The sequence below is a fragment of the Bufo gargarizans genome, chromosome 3 (genome assembly GCF_014858855.1).
Source record: "Bufo gargarizans isolate SCDJY-AF-19 chromosome 3, ASM1485885v1, whole genome shotgun sequence".
Taxonomy (NCBI): domain Eukaryota; kingdom Metazoa; phylum Chordata; class Amphibia; order Anura; family Bufonidae; genus Bufo; species Bufo gargarizans.
The window spans coordinates 276,702,636-276,719,375 of NC_058082.1; the positions used below are offsets into that span (position 1 = coordinate 276,702,636).

The 16,740-nt window shown below is 46.6% G+C and overlaps 1 protein-coding gene across 5 annotated transcripts in view; it reads left to right on the plus strand.

Moving 5' to 3' along the window:
* Positions 1-16,740, plus strand: part of LOC122931852 (multidrug and toxin extrusion protein 2-like) — a 129,083-nt gene that overhangs the window by 100,912 nt on the left and 11,431 nt on the right. For all 5 annotated transcript variants that reach the window (XM_044285903.1, XM_044285907.1, XM_044285906.1 and 2 more), the window contains exons 12-14: positions 8,042-8,117; positions 11,831-11,900; positions 11,987-12,119. In XM_044285903.1, the coding sequence (XP_044141838.1) occupies positions 8,042-8,117; positions 11,831-11,900; positions 11,987-12,119 (279 nt within the window). The remainder of the gene's footprint in view (positions 1-8,041; positions 8,118-11,830; positions 11,901-11,986; positions 12,120-16,740) is intronic.

The window sequence follows — 16,740 nt, forward strand, 5'->3', positions numbered from 1 at the left end:
TGCATTGCAAGAACGGATCCATCTCTCCGCTTATCATGCAGATCCGCCAAAAACAGAGCTACAGCATTCAACAAGCGCCCGCAAGCCACAGAGCCATACCATACAATACAGCCATACCATACAACGCACCACAGAAGTCCATACAGGAATATTAGGATCACAGAAGTCCACATAGAAATATTAGTAAGAGGCTCATCCAGTGATCTGACGAAGGCTGTAAACCGAAAAATGTTTAATTTGTATACTGGAAAACAGCCTATGCAATAAAGTACTGCACTTAAAGCAAAAAAGTGGAATTCAGGAGTCTTTCTCTACACAGTGACTGAACGGAAGGCATATTGATGCAAACTGAATGGATTTCTATCCATTCAGAATGCATTGGGATATGCCGGAAAAGAATAACGCTAGTGTGAAAGTACCCTAATCCGTTCAGGATGTCTTCAGTTCAGTCATTTTGACTAATCAGGCAAAAAGAGAAAACCACAGCTTTCTACGGTTTTATCTCTGGCGAAAAAAAACTTGCCTGAATGGCATTTTTTTCCAAAGCATTCAAAATACCGGAATGCCGGATCCGTCCTTCCCGTCTGCGCATGCGGAGACCGAAAAAAAGGTGAAAAAAAATTAATGTCAGATCTTTTTTGCCGGATGACACCGGAAAGACTGATCCAGCATTTCAATGCATTTTTTTGACTGATCAGGATCCTGATCAGTCTTACTAATGCCATCAGTTGGCATACATTTTGCAGGCAGTTCCGGCGACGAAAGTGTGAAAGTAGCCTTACATTTAGAACTGGCACTGGATATGCCGAAGTTATGTAGAGGCCAGCGCCTCTACATAACTTCGGCAATCCACCGCTAGTGCAGGGGCTTTTTAAGACCGGTGTCTAAAACGCTGGTCTTAATAAATGTGCCCTTAAAGAAGGGAAAGGGGGATATGATCTAAACCTTTAGGCTTATTTCACACGAGTGATACAGAATGATTTGGGGTCTGTTCAGAGACAATTTGATGGTTTTGCATGCACGTTCAATTCGTTTTATCTGCAATTGTGTTCAGCGTTTGTTTCTCTCCACATGGAAAAAAAGGGCACATACCCATTGAAATGAATAGGTCAGGATTCGGTCCAGATGCTATCCGTTCTGTACACTCATTGCATCTGAACGGTATGATAAGGGCATAAATAAGGTTCAGGAGGGAAGTGTTCTCAATACAAATAAAAAAAAATCAACACAAGATCAAGGGGGCATAATTTAAAATTAGTTGAGGGGAAGAACAGAACCAATATCAGAAAATATTTTTACACCCAAAGAGTAGTTGAGAGGTGTTTGGGAAATCTACAGGAAGTGAATCTAAACATGGCTGACATAGGACAGGTCTATCCTAAGATACAGAAGAAATAAAACAAGGCCGGACAAGATGGACCATGTGGTCTTTTTCTGCTGTCAATATTCTTTGTTTCACTATGTCACTTTTGGCTTCTGCACTTTATTAACGCAAGGTTTCTTTGTGCAAACAATATTCCAGAAGAAAAATGCATTAAAAAAAACCTTACAAAAATTGTGTTTTGTCTATGTTTACATGAATCCAAAAGACGCCATCATGCGTTCTACACATTTCATTTGTTGTGCATTTGGCTGGCGTGTTCTCAGAGCACAGTCCACGGCATCGGGGCAGCATAAGGAAACCAGCACGTAATGTTTCAAGTGGGTCATGACCCTCGAAATGTTGCGTGGCTTATGCTGCTCTGAGAACACCCTAGCCGAGTGCACAACAAATGAAATGTGAAGAATGCTTGATAACTAAGGCGTCTTTTGAATTCAAGTGAATATGGACATTTTTGTAAGGTTTTTATTACATTTTTCTAATTAAATCCTGTTTGCACAAAGAAACTTTGTATAGATGATAAAAGTGACAGTGTGAAGCTGATGTGAACACATGATTTCTCGTGCTTTTTTCCATTGGGGGACACAGACCATGGGTATAGCTTAGAGGTATTAGTAGGAGGGACACTATGCAAATGAAAGAGCTCCTCCTCCTCGGGCTATACCCCCAGACTCCACCAGGAGGAACTCAGTCTTTGCTTAGTGTCTGGTGAAGGAGGTTGACACTCTCTGATTCTACTCCTTTTTGTTATTTTTATTCTAGATGGGGACACAGGTCGGCATGGCGCCTTCCTGGTCCCCCGTGGAGTGCCCGCCGCCGTCTTTGGGACGTTGCCTGGCTGCCTCCATTTCCCCCCAAGAAGATAAGTGGATCCGGGCTCGACCTGTTAGCTCCGGCATCCCACCAGCTGCTGGGACGCCTGCTGCCTACCCTCCTCCAGAGCACTGTTCTCCTGGATTGGAGTCAGAAGTCTGAAGAGGCGCATCCCTGCTGGTCTGGACATCGAGGGAGCATGCTGAGCAGATAAGTGTTGCACAATCCCTCCCCCTCCCTCTGTGTCTATTTGTCTGTGGCTGCCTGGGTGAGCTTGAAGAAGGATCCTGATGGGGCACTTTCTTCATTTTGGCACTGGAGTACTGGCATCTCTTCCCCTTAAACTGTGGGCTTCAGCGCTTCTCTCGTCGGGCCTTGGCTGCTGCGCTCCCTCAGCGCCCGCCGGCAGGCCGCTCCTCCACGTGGTGCGCTTATTTTCGCGCATATTTTCGCGCGCGCGCGCTTATTTTTCGTGCGCGCGCTTATTTTCGCGCGCTTTTTTCGCGCCATAATGACGCGTTAGGGGAGGCGGAGCCTCGGCATGCCGCTCTGACTCTCCTTACACCGGAGACTCTGTTTGCTCATGGCCGTGCAGCTCCTCATCACTCTACTCCGTTTTGTGCCAGGCAAGCTGGTAGCTCAGTGGTACTGCTGCTGTTGCCCCATGTCCAGGCTTTCTGAGTTCAAAGCCCCTTTCAGCCTTCAAAAATTGTTTATATTATTCTAGATGGGGACACAGGTCGGCATGGCGCCTTCCTGGTCCCCCGTGGAATGCCCGCTGCCGTCCTTGGACGCTGCCTGGCTGCCTCCATTGCCCCCCAAAGAAGACAAGTGGATCCGGGCTCGACCTGCAGCTCCGGTATCCCACCAGCTACTGGGTCTCCTGCTGCCACCCTCCACCAGAACACTGCACTCCTGGACAAGGAGTCAGAAGCCTGATGAGGTGCATCCCTGCTGGTCCTGGAGTCGAGGGAGAAGTTCTGCAGGAGCAGATAAGTATTACCTGCATCCCTGCCTTACCCCCCTCCTCCACCCCTCCTCCACGTCCCTGGGGGCCTGCGGTCCCCGCTTGGGCATCTGCCATGTCCAGCGCGGCCGCTAAATTGGTCTTAGTCACCAAGGCAACCATGTCCTTTAATCCTGTGGCGCTAACGACTCCATCTCTCTCAGTGGTCCCCACAGTGGGTGACTGACTACGAAGAGGCAGCGTGAGCGGCAGCATCCCACCTCGGATGTCTCTGTCTCTCCACCCCCCTCACCTCGCCGGTGGCGCTTGCGGACTGCTCTTCCCCCTCCCTAGGGAGAGTACTCCGAAGGAGAATTATCCGGCTCGGACGAGCCACGTCCTTTTTGGACTATAGGGCATTTTCAAATCCTGTGACGCCAACCACCTCTCTAAGTGGTTTTCCACAGAAGACGCCCGAATACTAACAGGGAGCGTGAGCAGCAGCATCCCTCCTCGGATGGCTCTGGCTCTCCCCCCCCCCCCCCCCCCCCCCCTCGTCTAGAGGCGTTCGGCGATCTCCCCTCCCTTAGGGCGCAAGTCTGAAGGAGAATTTCCGGCTCTGATTAGGTCATGGAGCGGGACCCCTCGCCTAAGCTCTCCACCAGGGTGGCTGACTTAGTGGTGACTGTCCGAGACACCTTTATTCTCCAAGGGGATTCTCCTCCTTCCACTGGTCAGGAGTTCCCCCTTTTTCCGTCCAGGCAGTCGGAGACTACCATGTTCCCGGTCCATGAGGGATTTTTCCGCGGTCATGTCCAGGGCCTGGGGTGGTCTTAATAAGGTTCTCGACCACCCAGCGCATGAATATACTTTCCTTTCCCTGCTGACGGCGAGGAGAGGTGTCTCCTCCCCCTAAGGTGGATCCTCCGGTGGCCGGATTAGCCAATTATGTGGCCCTTCCTGTCTTAGTCAGTTCCTCTTTCCAGGATGCTGTAGACAGACGCATAGACTCTCTTCCAGGTCCTTTTTTCGCTGGCAGCGCGTCCCTGTGACCTACCTTTCACTCAGCAGGGGTAGCCAGTGCTCTCTCGGTGTGGTTACAACACCACCACCAGGAACTGGCGGTACGAGATGCGGCTACTAACACACTGGAGTTGGTTCTCCAGATGTCTCAGGCTTCTAACATTCTTTGCGAAGCTTCTAGGGACATTGTTTCCCTCTTTGCCCGCAGGTTGGCCATCTCTGTCACTCAGCGCGAAGAGATCTGATTGAAGGTGTGGGACGCTGACGCCTCCACCAAGCGTTCCCTTGCTAATCTCCCCTTTGGGGTTTCCAGGCCTTGTGGGGATCAGCTGGACGAGTTCGTCTCTGCATGCCTTTTGCCGTTTCTCATCTGGTAGGCCGTCGCCTGCTTCCTCCGCCGGGGGTCTCAGGTCGCCCGCAAAGAGGCCTTCCTTTGCACCAGCCTTCCCGGCACTAGAGGGCCCAGTCAGCCCGCCCTGCTGCTCCTAGGCCTATCACATGTCCTGATTGCGGAATCCCACCATCGATTCCTGCGCTTCGCCATTATGGGTCGACACTGTCAGTTTGTCGCCCTTCCTTCGGGTTGGCGACCACCCCGCGGGTCCTTGCCACGGTCCTGGACCGCTCATGGCGCTTCTTCGTACCAGGGGCATTCCTTTGCTGCCCTGTCGGGACGATATCCGGATAGAGGCCCCCCTCTCTACCGCAGACCACGGACAGCGTCCGGATCACTGTTCAGACCCTGGAACGGTTCGGCTGCCTGGTAACTTTCCCAAACTCCTGCCTCTTCCCGTCCCAGAGGCTCTCCTTCCGGAGGGTGATTTTGGACACCTCGGCTGCCAAAGTATTCTACCAGCCTTCAAGTCCTCCCAGGTCCAGGGGGCAGTGTCGCATCTGCTGCGCTCCCCGTGCCTCTCCATTCGGGAATACTTGCAGGTCCTGGGTCTTATGGTAGCCTCTTTCGAGGCCTTTCCATATGCCCAGTTTCACACTCGCCTGGCGCAACAGGAGATCCTTTACCTTTCAGCGGGTTCGGGCAGTTCTCCCTTGGTGGCTGTTCCCAAAGAACCTGAGGTCGGGGAGTTCCTTTCTCGCATTCTCCTGGACGATCGCCGCCACCGATGCCAGCATCCTGGGTTGGGGGGGCGTTTTCCAGTCTCGCACGGTTCAAGGAATTTGGCCGGCGGCAGAGTCTCGCCTTCCAATCAACTTTCTGGAATTGAGGGCGATTTTTTCCGCTCTCTCTCTCCTATTGGACCTCTCTCCTTGCGGGCCTCCCAGTGCGGGTTCAAACGGGCAATGCCGCGGCCGTGGCCTATATCGACCATCAGGACGGGACCCGCAGCCGGATGGTGATGCAGGAGGTGAAGTGAATTCTGACGTGGGCGGAGACTCACGTTCCGGTGTTGTCAGCAGTTTGCATTCCAGGAATGGACAACTGGACAGCGGACTTTCTAAGCCACAACACGGTGGATCCAAGCGAGTGGTCTCTGCATCCAGAAGGGTTCGAAGAAATCTGCCACAGATGGGACCGTCCGGATGTGGACTTAATGGCGTCCGGGTTCAACAACAAGATCCCAGTGGTCCTGGCTCGCGCCCGAGATCCGGAGGCGTACGGATGGATGCGCAGGTGTCTCCGTGGCAGGACTTCAGCCTCCTCTGTTTTCCTCTCCTGCCAAAGGGTCTACGCCAGTTCGAGGCGGAAGGGACTCCGACCGTTCTCATCACCCCAGAGTGGCCTCGCCGCGCGTGGTTTTTCGGACGTGGCTCGGTTGCTGGCGGACGCCCCATGGCCTCTTCCCGACGGACAGGACTTACTGTCTCAGGGCCCGTTCTTCCACCGGAATTTGCGGTCTCTTCGTTTACCGGCGTGACTGTTGAAACCGCCATCCTGATAAAGATGGGGTTCTCGGATTCAGTGGTTAGGACCATGATCAGTCCGGGGAAGTCTTCTTCCTCCCGGATTTACTATCGTACCTGGATGGCCTTCCTATCCTTTTTTGAGGGTTCGGGGTTCCCTCCCCTTCGGTTTTCCATCTTGATGGTACTGTCTTTTCTTCAGTCTGGGCTTGTGCAGGGACTGTCGCTTAGTTCCCTGTAAGGTCAGGTTTCGGCGCGGGCCGTCAGAGGTCCCTTGCTCTTAAGGGTCCGGTGGTGACCTTTCTTCGGGGGTGGCGCATTCGGTTCCCCGTATGTTCCCCCTTTGTCTCCTTGGGATCTCAATTTGGTTCTGCGCGCTCTGCAGTCGGCTCCCTTCGAGCCTTTGAGGAGGGTCTCTCTGACTGTTCTCATCTGAACTTCCTTGTGACCATAGCTTCTGATACAGCTACATAGCGTAGTGATTAAAGTTCTGGGCTATTATGCAGTGGCTGTGAGTTCTCGTCCCATCACGAGCTTTTAGGTCAGACTGGTGTCGAAGCTGGCCGCTCTTTCCTGTCAGGAGCCTTAATGGTTTTCCTCCAGGATTAAGTTGTGCTCCGTCCAGTCCCCTTCTTTTTGCCCAGGGTGGTCTCTCCCTTCCGCCTTGATGAGGATCTTGTCCTGCCTTCCTTTTGTCCTTCTCCGGCTAACCCCAAGGAACGCACTCTGCATTCCCTGGATGTTGTACGGGTCCTGAAGGTGTGTCTCGCGGCTACTGCTTCCGTCCGCCGTTCTTGGCGCTCTGGATCTGCTTGGCTATTTCCGCGGCTTGTCACGCTTGTGGTGGAGTTCCCCCGGCTAGAATTGCCGCTCACTCCATTGGGGCGGAGGGGGCTTCCTGGGCAAGACGCAGTCGTGCCTCTGCGTCTCAGCTGTGTACGGCGGCCACCTGGTCGTCCTTGCATACCTTTGCAAATTTTTGTCAGTTGCATTCACTGGCTTCGGCTGATGCGGCTTTGGCCGCAGGGTTTTGCAGGCTGTGGTTCCTGTTTGACCGTTGGGGCGTTCCTCCTGGCGGTGCTGATATTTTTTCCCACCCCATGGACTGCTTTTGGACGTCCCATGGTCTGTGTCCCCCAATGGAAAAAAGCACGAGAAAAGGAGATTTTTGTGAAACTCACCTGTAAAATCTTTTTCTCGTCTTTTCCATTGGGGGACACAGCTCCCACCCATTATTCCTGTTGCAGGAGGGGTCTTTAGTTCAGTTTTTCTGTTTCTGGTTGGACCTTATGGCTTGGTCCGATGGTTTCCATGATTTTTTCTTGCTCCTTCTCCTACTGCTTGTGCAACGCCTGAGTTCCTCCTGGTGGAGTCTGGGGGTATAGCCCGAGGAGGAGGAGCTCTTTCATTTGCATAGTGTCCCTCCTACTAATACCTCTAAGCTATACCCATGGTCTGTGTCCCCCAATGGAAAAGACGAGAAAAAGATTTTACAGGTGAGTTTCACAAAAATCTCCTTTTTCCATTATTGTGTATATAAATTGAGTAGTGGAGCTTTGAATTGTATTCTGATTAGTAGCCACTTGATTTTTGGTGTGAAGGACTTAAAATAGCCCAGCTCAGCTATTTTCCAAAGTCCCATAGCGGTGAATGGAGAGCAAGTTGCGCGTGCATGGCCACCACTCCATCTACTGCTACAAAACCTCAAAAAAATAGCTGAGCGCTAGCTTATTTTCGACGTCCCTTCGTGGTAAATGGAAGCCCGATGTCTATTCACTTCGAGGCCCCATTCGTGAGATAAAAGTGGGTCCCAGAGGTGGGATGTGAACCTGTTGGACATTTATGGCGTATTCTATCCAATATATCATTCCCAGATGGGAATACCCCTGTAAGTAGTAATTGTTTTAGAGTAGATACAAAAATGTTTTTCTTTTTTTTGTTGTAGAAAAGCAAGTTATTGCCTTCAAATAAATCTAGAGTCTATAGTAATGTGATCATGATTTTCCTTTGTGTTTTAGTGTTCTGTTCTGTTCTCACTGGTAGTTTGTTGGCCGGGCTAAAAGATGTGATAGCTTACATTTTCACTTCAGACAGGTTGGTGAATTGAGTTTTCTATAATTACATTTTTTCCCCTTTTTGCAAATCATTATTTCATAGAATTTATATATTTTTTGAGTAATGCTACATTTACACTGGGAAAAAAATTCAAGGGGTTCTGCAGTCTGTTTAAACTGATGATCTATCCTCTGGATAGATCATCAGCATCTAATCGGCGGGGGTCCGACACCCGGGACCCCCGCCGATCAGCTGTTTGAGAAGGCAGCCGCGCTCCAGCAGCACCGCGGCATTCTCACATGTTTACCGCAGGCCCGGTGATGTCACAACTAGTATCACTGGCCTGGGAATGAGAGAAAAGCTTGTCATCAGGTAATCTGATCATTTGTGCGCATGCAAAAATGATTGTTTACTGGCAGCAGATCATTCTGTATAAACACGATATGCTGCCAGCAATTGAGTCAGTATAGAAAAAAACTATAGTATTAGTGATCGCTTCTCCCCATACTGTGGAGGAGATCACTGCATGTAAATGCAGCGGTCTCCTCCACCAACGAGCAGGGGATTGTCAGGAAGGAACGCTTCTTTCCCGACTATCTGCTGTAATATCGTCCCATGTAAAGCGACCTTTAGTGTCCATACAGAGATTGCTGTTAGTCACTGATAACACCTCCCTGCTGTATTGATAGTTAGTTAGATATACAGGTGAATATCGTGCAAAGTTTATTTATTTCAGTAATGCAACTTTAAAGGGGACACTAACATATGAGAGAGACTCATTACATGCAAAGCAAGATATTCCAAGCCTTTATTTGTTATACTTTGGATGATTATGGCTTACAGCTTATGAAACCCCAAAGTCACAAACTCAGGTACCCTTTGGTCAGGGGGTATGGATTAATTAGCTGACTAGAGTGTGACACTTTGAGCCTAGAATATTGAACCTTTTCACAATATTCTCATTTTAAGCTGCATTAATGCAATTCCTTTTAATTTGCATTACTGAAATAAATGGATTTTTGCACGATATTCAAATTTTTCGAGTTTCACCTGTATATGTATAAATTACAGGTTTTTCAGAATCTTTTCCCACAAAAATATATATCAATCTGCTTGGCTTCTACCGCTATATAACATAGTACTTTCAGATTGCATTGCATTTTCTGGTGAGAGGTCCTCTTTAACCGCCTCCGGACCGCCTAACGCAGGATTGCGGTCCGGAGGCGGTCGATTCATTCCTGCTTGGTGCGTCATCTCGCGAGACGCGAGATTTTCTGTGAACGCGCGCACACAGGAACTGCAGGTAAGCGAGTGGATCTACAGCCTGCCAGCGGCGATCGTTCGCTGGCAGGCTGTAGATGCAATTTTTTTTAACCCCTAAAAGGTATATTAGACGCTGTTTTGATAACGGCGTCTAATATACCTGCTACCTGGTCCTCTGGTGGTCCCTTTTGCTTGGATCGACCACCAGAGGACACAGGCAGCTCTGTAAAGTAGCACCAAACACCACTACACTACAAATTGGCTTCTCAGCTGTTCCATGGCCAGGTGTGTGTTATTCCCTCATTATCCCAATTACAATGAGCAGATAAAAGGTCCAGAGTTTATTTCAAGTGTGCTATTTGCATTTGGAATCTGATGCTGTCAACTCTCAAGATTCGATCCAAAGAGCTGTAACTGTCAGGCTGGGTTCAGACCTGAGCGTTTTACAGCGCGTTCCTACGCGCTGTAAAACGCTCAACAGGCAAGAACCAATGATTCCCTATGGGAATGGTTCTCACCTGAGCGTTTTACAGCGTGTACGATCGCGCTGTTAAAACGCCCGACGCCCCAAGAAGTACATGAGCTTCTTTGGGGGCGTCTTGTCGCACGTTCCCGTACATAGACTTCAGCGGGAACGCGCGACAATGGGCGTTCGCTTGTCTCTGTATGCGCAATTGCAAACCCCCGTACAATCGCGCATACAGAGCTTACGTTCAAGTATGCTCAGGTCTGAACCGAGCGTCAGTGAAGCAAGCCATCATCAGGCTGAAAAAAAAAAAAAACAACCCCATCAGAGAGATGGCAAAAACATTAGGCGTGGCCAAAACAACTGTTTGGAACATTCTTAAAAAGAAGGAACGGACCGGTGAGCTCAGCAACACCAAAAGACCCGGAAGACCACGGAAAACAACTGTGGTGGATGACCAAAGAATTCTTTCCCTGGTGAAGAAAACACTCTTCACAACAGTTGGCCAGATCAAGAACACTCTCCAGGAGGTAGGTGTATGTGTGTCAAAGTCAACAATCAAGAGAAGACTTCACCAGAGTGAATACAGAGGGTTCACCACAAGATGGAAACCATTGGTGAGCCTCAAAAACAGAAAGGCCAGATTAGAGTTTGCCAAATGACATCTAAAAAAGCTTTCACAGTTCTGGAACAACATCCTATGGACAGATGAGACCAAGATCAACTTGTACCAGAGTGATGGGAAGAGAAGAGTATGGAGAAGGAAAGGAACTGCTCATGATCCTAAGCATACCACCTCATCAGTGAAGCATGGTGGTGGTGGTAGTGTCATGGCGTGGGCATGTATCGCTGCCAATGGAACTGGTTCTCTTGTATTTATTGATGATGTGACTGCTGACAAAAGCAGCAGGATGAAGTGTTTCGGGCAATATTATCTGCTTATATTCAGCCAAATGCTTCAGAACTCATTGGATGGCGCTTCACAGTGCAGATGGACAATGACCCAAAGCATACTGCAAAAGCAACCAAAGAGTTTTTTAAGGGAAAGAAGTGGAATGTTATGCAGTAGCCAAGTCAATCACCTGACCTGAATCCGATTGAGCATGCATTTCACTTGCTGAAGACAAAACTGAAGGGAAAATGCCCCAAGAACAAGCAGGAACTGAAGACAGTTGCAGTAGAGGCCTGGCAGAGCATCACCAGGGATGAAACCCAGCGTCTGGTGATGTCTATGCGTTCCAGACTTCAGGCTGTAATTGACTGTAAAGGATTTGCAACCAAGTATTAAAAAGTGAAATTATATTTATGATGATTTTTCTGTCCCATTACTTTTGGTCCTTCACCAAGTGGGAGGCACATATGCAAACTGTTGTAATTCCTTCACCGTTCACCTGATTGTGATGTAAATACCCTCAAATTAAAGCTGACAGTCTGCAGTAAAAGCACATCTTGTTCGTTTCATTTCAAATCCATTGTGGTGGTGTATAGAGCAAAAAATGTTAGAATTGTGTCGATGTCCCAATATTTATGGACCTGTTGTGGGTTGTGCATGAAAGGCATCCCAGAAATATTGATGAACTGATACACATCTGAAATTCCTCAATGTCAAATCTTATTTGCAGTGAATGAAACGTTTGGTGGAGGGGATTGCTGCACTCACTATGCGCACTTACCCATATGGCCAGTATAACTCAGTGTTATTAGTTTTGTTTGTCTATAGATAACCTTCTATTAGTAATTGACGGGGTTATTTGAAGGGGACCCCTGGAACCCATATCAATTCTGAGAATAGGAGTCCCATGTCCTGAGTATGCGATCTGCTGTGCCATTCATTCTCTATGGGACAGCCGGAAATAGCCCCTACCTACATTTCACCTCACATGCTCACATCAGTTGCTAGGGCGAAATGTGCTGACAAGGTGTATTTTCCGATTCATGCAACCTCTTTTTTGGTCAAAAGTATTGCACATCAATTTATAGATTGCATTTACCTAAATATATATATATATTTTTTTTTCTGCAGTGAGATTGTTGCTCTGGTTTCTCGCCTCATGCTCATTTTTGCGCCATTTCATCTGTGTGACGCTATAGCTGTAAGTACTTGGGAATGCTTGTCACATGTCAATGTATAGTTTAGCATTGCTTGTTATAATTTACACCCTTTATTGATCATTTTTAGGGCACTTGTGCTGGTATACTTAGAGGATCTGGAAAGCAAAAGATCGGTGCAATTACAAATGCTGTTGGGTATTACCTTGTGGGTTTGCCAGTAGGAATTTCATTGATGTTTGCAGGAAAACTTGGAGTAATAGGTAAGCACTGCTATTATTGTATTGTGATTTGTAGAGGGATTGTCTCCGAGTAATACAGTCTGTAAAGCTTAATGCGTAAAGGGAATCTGTGAATAAAATGTTCAAAATGTTATACACACTCCAAAATAGTATTAATAAAAACTACAGATCGCCCCGCAAAAAAAAGAGCCCCCACTCCGCTTCATAGATGTAAGTAGACAAACATATTTAATATTAAAACGCACAAAAAACTATAAAAATTTGTTATTGCTGTAATCATACTGACCCGGAGAAGGAGATAACAGGTTAATTTTACCGCATAAGGAAGGCTGTAAAAACGAAACCCATAAAACTGTGGCGCAATTGCTTCCAACTCCACTCAGATTTTTTTTCCAGTTTCCCACTTCATCGTATGAAATATTACAAGGCAGGGTGCTGAACCAGTCCTTCCAAGGCATTGCAGCCAGAATCCTACTCCGTACTGATGAGGGGCAAACACCCCGAAAAAGCAGTCTACGGTTGGATATTTGGCTTCGCTATATTCCCTTGTCAAATCCCAAGGCTTATTGGAAAGTGAGATCTTGATTTATAGGGACTCTTGATTTATAGGGGCCACTTCCAACATGTGACGCTGGTGAGATGGTTCTCTTTCTTTCTTGCATATTCGTTTGGAGCATTGCCAATAAGTTTCCATAACATGGAGTATTTCCAGTAAGTCTCCATACAGGACTGGCCCCTAGAGGAGATTCATCACTCTGCCTAATGAGTCAATGGAAGCTCTTAGCGCACATATTTGATCAAATATGTGCGCTAAGAGCTTCCATTGACTCATTTATAATAGGTATGATACCACTTCTATTTAGAATGATCCCCATTTCTTAGCTCTATTGTTTGTATGTATAATGGTGTGCAGCTATTTTCTTTTTTATTATCGTGTTTGCTTTATGGATATGCACCTGTGATTCTGAAGGTTCTAGTCTAAATTTTCTTGTAGTATTAATTGAGGGTAGCGCCTACTTTAGACTGAACACGCCCATCTACCTGGGACTTCTGAGCAGAGTATGTTTGTAGCTGGTCTCTACACTGCCCTGAATATTGTAGGCTTAGTTGAGTCCAAAGAGAGGCAGTATATTAGTGTCAGGGACCCATCTGCGGAAGCCACCTTGACGCCTGGTAGATGGGCCCGACACACGTTTGAGCAAATATGTGCGCTAAGAGCTTCCATTGACTCATTTATAGTAGGTATGATACCACTTTTATTTAGAATGATCCCCATTTTTTAGCTCTATAGTTTGTATGTATAATGGTTTGCAGCCATTTTCTTTTTTTATCAATCATGTATACACATTCATACGGGGATGGTTGTAAATCACTGAGATGTAACCATTATGCGTTTGGTACTAGACAATTTATACTAAATCTTTTCCCATAAAGCTATATGTCTGATCAGATCCTCCTGCCCTACAACATGCTCCCTTCAGACTGAACTACATTTTCATATTGAAAGGTTTGTTTAAAGGGAACCTGTCACCTTAAAAATACAATGCAATCTGCGGGCAGCATGTTATAGAGCGGATGGAGCTGAGCAGATTCATATAGCTTTATGGGAAAAGAGTCTCCAATACTTGTAATTTATTCATTTAAATCTGGGATCTAAATGGGATTAGAAGTCCATTGGGCATTCCTGTTGAGTGATTGACAGACCTCACTGTATACAGTCTACAACTGATAAGACCACCCATTGGACTCCTAAGCACAGAAACAGTGGAAATAAAAACAATGTTTTACAGAATCATTCCCACACAACTATATATGTCTTTTTTTTTTCTCCTTCTCTATAACATGTTCCGTAGGAAAGTGTCCAAAATTAAAAACCTAAAATTGAAATGCAAATACCTATTTGCCATTTTATTTTCAACCCATGTGTGCAAGATTCATGTCATAATAAAAAAAAAAAAAGGAGATACTTTTATTTGGATCTTCATTTTCATCCTAAGCATGGGTAATATGTGATAACTTTAAATTTTCTGTTTTGTCATTTAATTATCATCACCTTTGGTATTTTATGATCGCAATAAAAAATCAAATGCATAAATGAAAGGCCATTTTTACATATCTACACAGATGAAAACTGTGGTTTTGACTTTCACTTATGCATTTTGCATTACATTTTTTAATTTTGACTATAAAATACCAGTATATGATGATAATTGAAGAGGACCTTTCATTACAATAAAAAAAATCTAAACTAAGTATGCTGACATGGAGAGCGGCGCCTAGGGATCTCCCTGCACTTACTATTATCCCAGGGCGCCGCTCCGTTCTGCCGGTATAGGGTCTAGTATCTTCAGATTTTTGGCTCAACTGGGAGGAGCCTGCTCTTGTTCTCCTGGGCGTCTCCTTCTCCCAGGCTGGAGTGCTGGCCAATCGCAGCGCTCAGCTCATAGCCTGGGAGAAAAAAACCTCTCAGGCTATGAGCTGAGCGCTGCGATTGGCCAGCGCTACAGCCTGGGAGAAGAAGAAGATGCCCAGGAGAACAAGGGCAGGCTCCTCCCGGTTAAGCCGAAAATCTGAAGATACCGGAGCCTATACCGGGAGAACGGAGCGGCGCCCTGGGATAATAGTAAGTGCAGGGAGATCCCTAGTTTAGATTTTATTGTAATGAAAGGTCCTCTTTAAGCTTTTTTAAGTTTTCTTACATATTACCCATGCTTCAGTTGAAAATATAAATTGCAAAAGAAAGTATTTTGTTTTATTTTTAATGAATTTTGCACACATGGGCTAAAAATGAAATGGCACATATGCATTTCAATTTTATGTTTTAATTTCAATTTTGACCGCTTTTACCATCCATATAACATGCTTCCTGTAGATTGCACTGCATTTTCATGGTGACAGGTTTTCTTTAAAGGGTTTCTGTCACTAGAATTTTTACAATTAAACTGGCTGACATTAGCGATGTGCTAATGTCAGCTGCACCTAACTCTACTATTCTTGTGATTATTCATGCCCCTGTTACTGCAGAATTCTTACTTTTATAATATGCAAATTGGCCTCTAGGAGCAGGGGGGCGTTGCTCCTGCCGCCCCTGTGCGCTGGGGAAATCTCGCGCCGTTCAGTAGTCGACGCAGGCGCGTTAAGGAAGCTGGCAGCCGGCGAGCGTCCTTCCCTGCGCAGAATACTGAACGGCGCGAGATTTGCCCAGCGCACAGGGGCGGCAGGAGGATGCGAACGCTGCCTGGCCCTGTCAATCAAGACTTGGAGGGCGTGTAATGAGGTGGGAGAACGGAGCCTATAGCAGCAGGAGCAACGATCCCCCCCTGCTCCTAGAGGCTAATTTGCATAATATAAAACTAAGAATTCTGCAGTAACGGGGGCATGAATAATCACAAGAATAGCATAGATAGGTGCAGCTGACATTAGCACATCGCTAATGTCAGCCAGTTTAATAGTGACAATTCTAGTGACAGAACCCCTTTAAAAGGGGTTTTCTGAGACTTTTATACTGATGACCTATCCTCTGGATTAGGTCATCAGTATTATCATTGAAGGGATTGTGCTTGGTTTTGCAGCTCACCCTCAAGTCGCCATACAATGTACGCTACTGTGAGCGACACTGTCTTTTCAAACAGCTGATGGCCGGGGGTCCCAGGGGTTGGAAAACCCACATATCTGATACTATTACCCATCCAGAGGATAGGTGATCAGTAAAAAAAAAAAAATCGGAAAACCCCTTTTAAATAGGTTAATGTGCCAAGTACTGATGCAGTGGAATATGTTGACACTACATAAACAATAGGAATAAATAATAATAGAACATAATTACAGAGACGATAAGGTCATTTCTTGATCTAAAATAGCTTATTTGTAGAGACCTATACGATTCTAGGGTGAACTATGAGATAGAGGATGTTGTGCAATACCTTGAGGATTTGGAATTTAAACTTTAACGCAGGAAGCAATGGACAGTTTGGAAGCACCCATAACTATCTTAGAGGTACAGGAGGCCATTTCACAACTGGCAAGGGGCAAGACCTCGGGCCCTGATGGAATACCTTTAGAGGTGTACGTTAAATACTCTGCTCACATTATACATTTTAAGCAAAAGAGGAATAATGACGCCTTCAGAAATGGAAGTTTCCCACCAACAATGTATGATGCGACCATAGTAGTGCTTCTGAAGCCTGGCAAGGAACCGGTTGAATGCGGGTCATATCGTCCGATATCCTTGCTAAATATAGACTATAAGGTTATAGCAAAAATATTGTCTGTACGACTGGGTAGAGTGGCCACCATACTGGTACATCCAGATCAATCTGGATTTATGCCAGGTAGATCAACTACTGACAATATCAGAAGAGTGCAGGTAGTGACTCAGATTGGTGTTCAGAGGCAGGAGAAATGGGCTCTAGCTTCATTAGACACAGCGAAGGCATTCGATTCGGTTGAATGGCCATATTTGTTCCAGGTCCTGAGGAAATTCGGCTTTGGCCCTAAATTCAGAAGATGGGTGGAATTATTATATAAAAGCCCCAGAGCGGGTATATTAGTGAATGGGATACTGTCAGACAACTTTGACCTGAAGAGAGGAACCAGACAGGGCTGCCCCCTATCGCCATTACTGTTTGCTCTGGCTATAGAG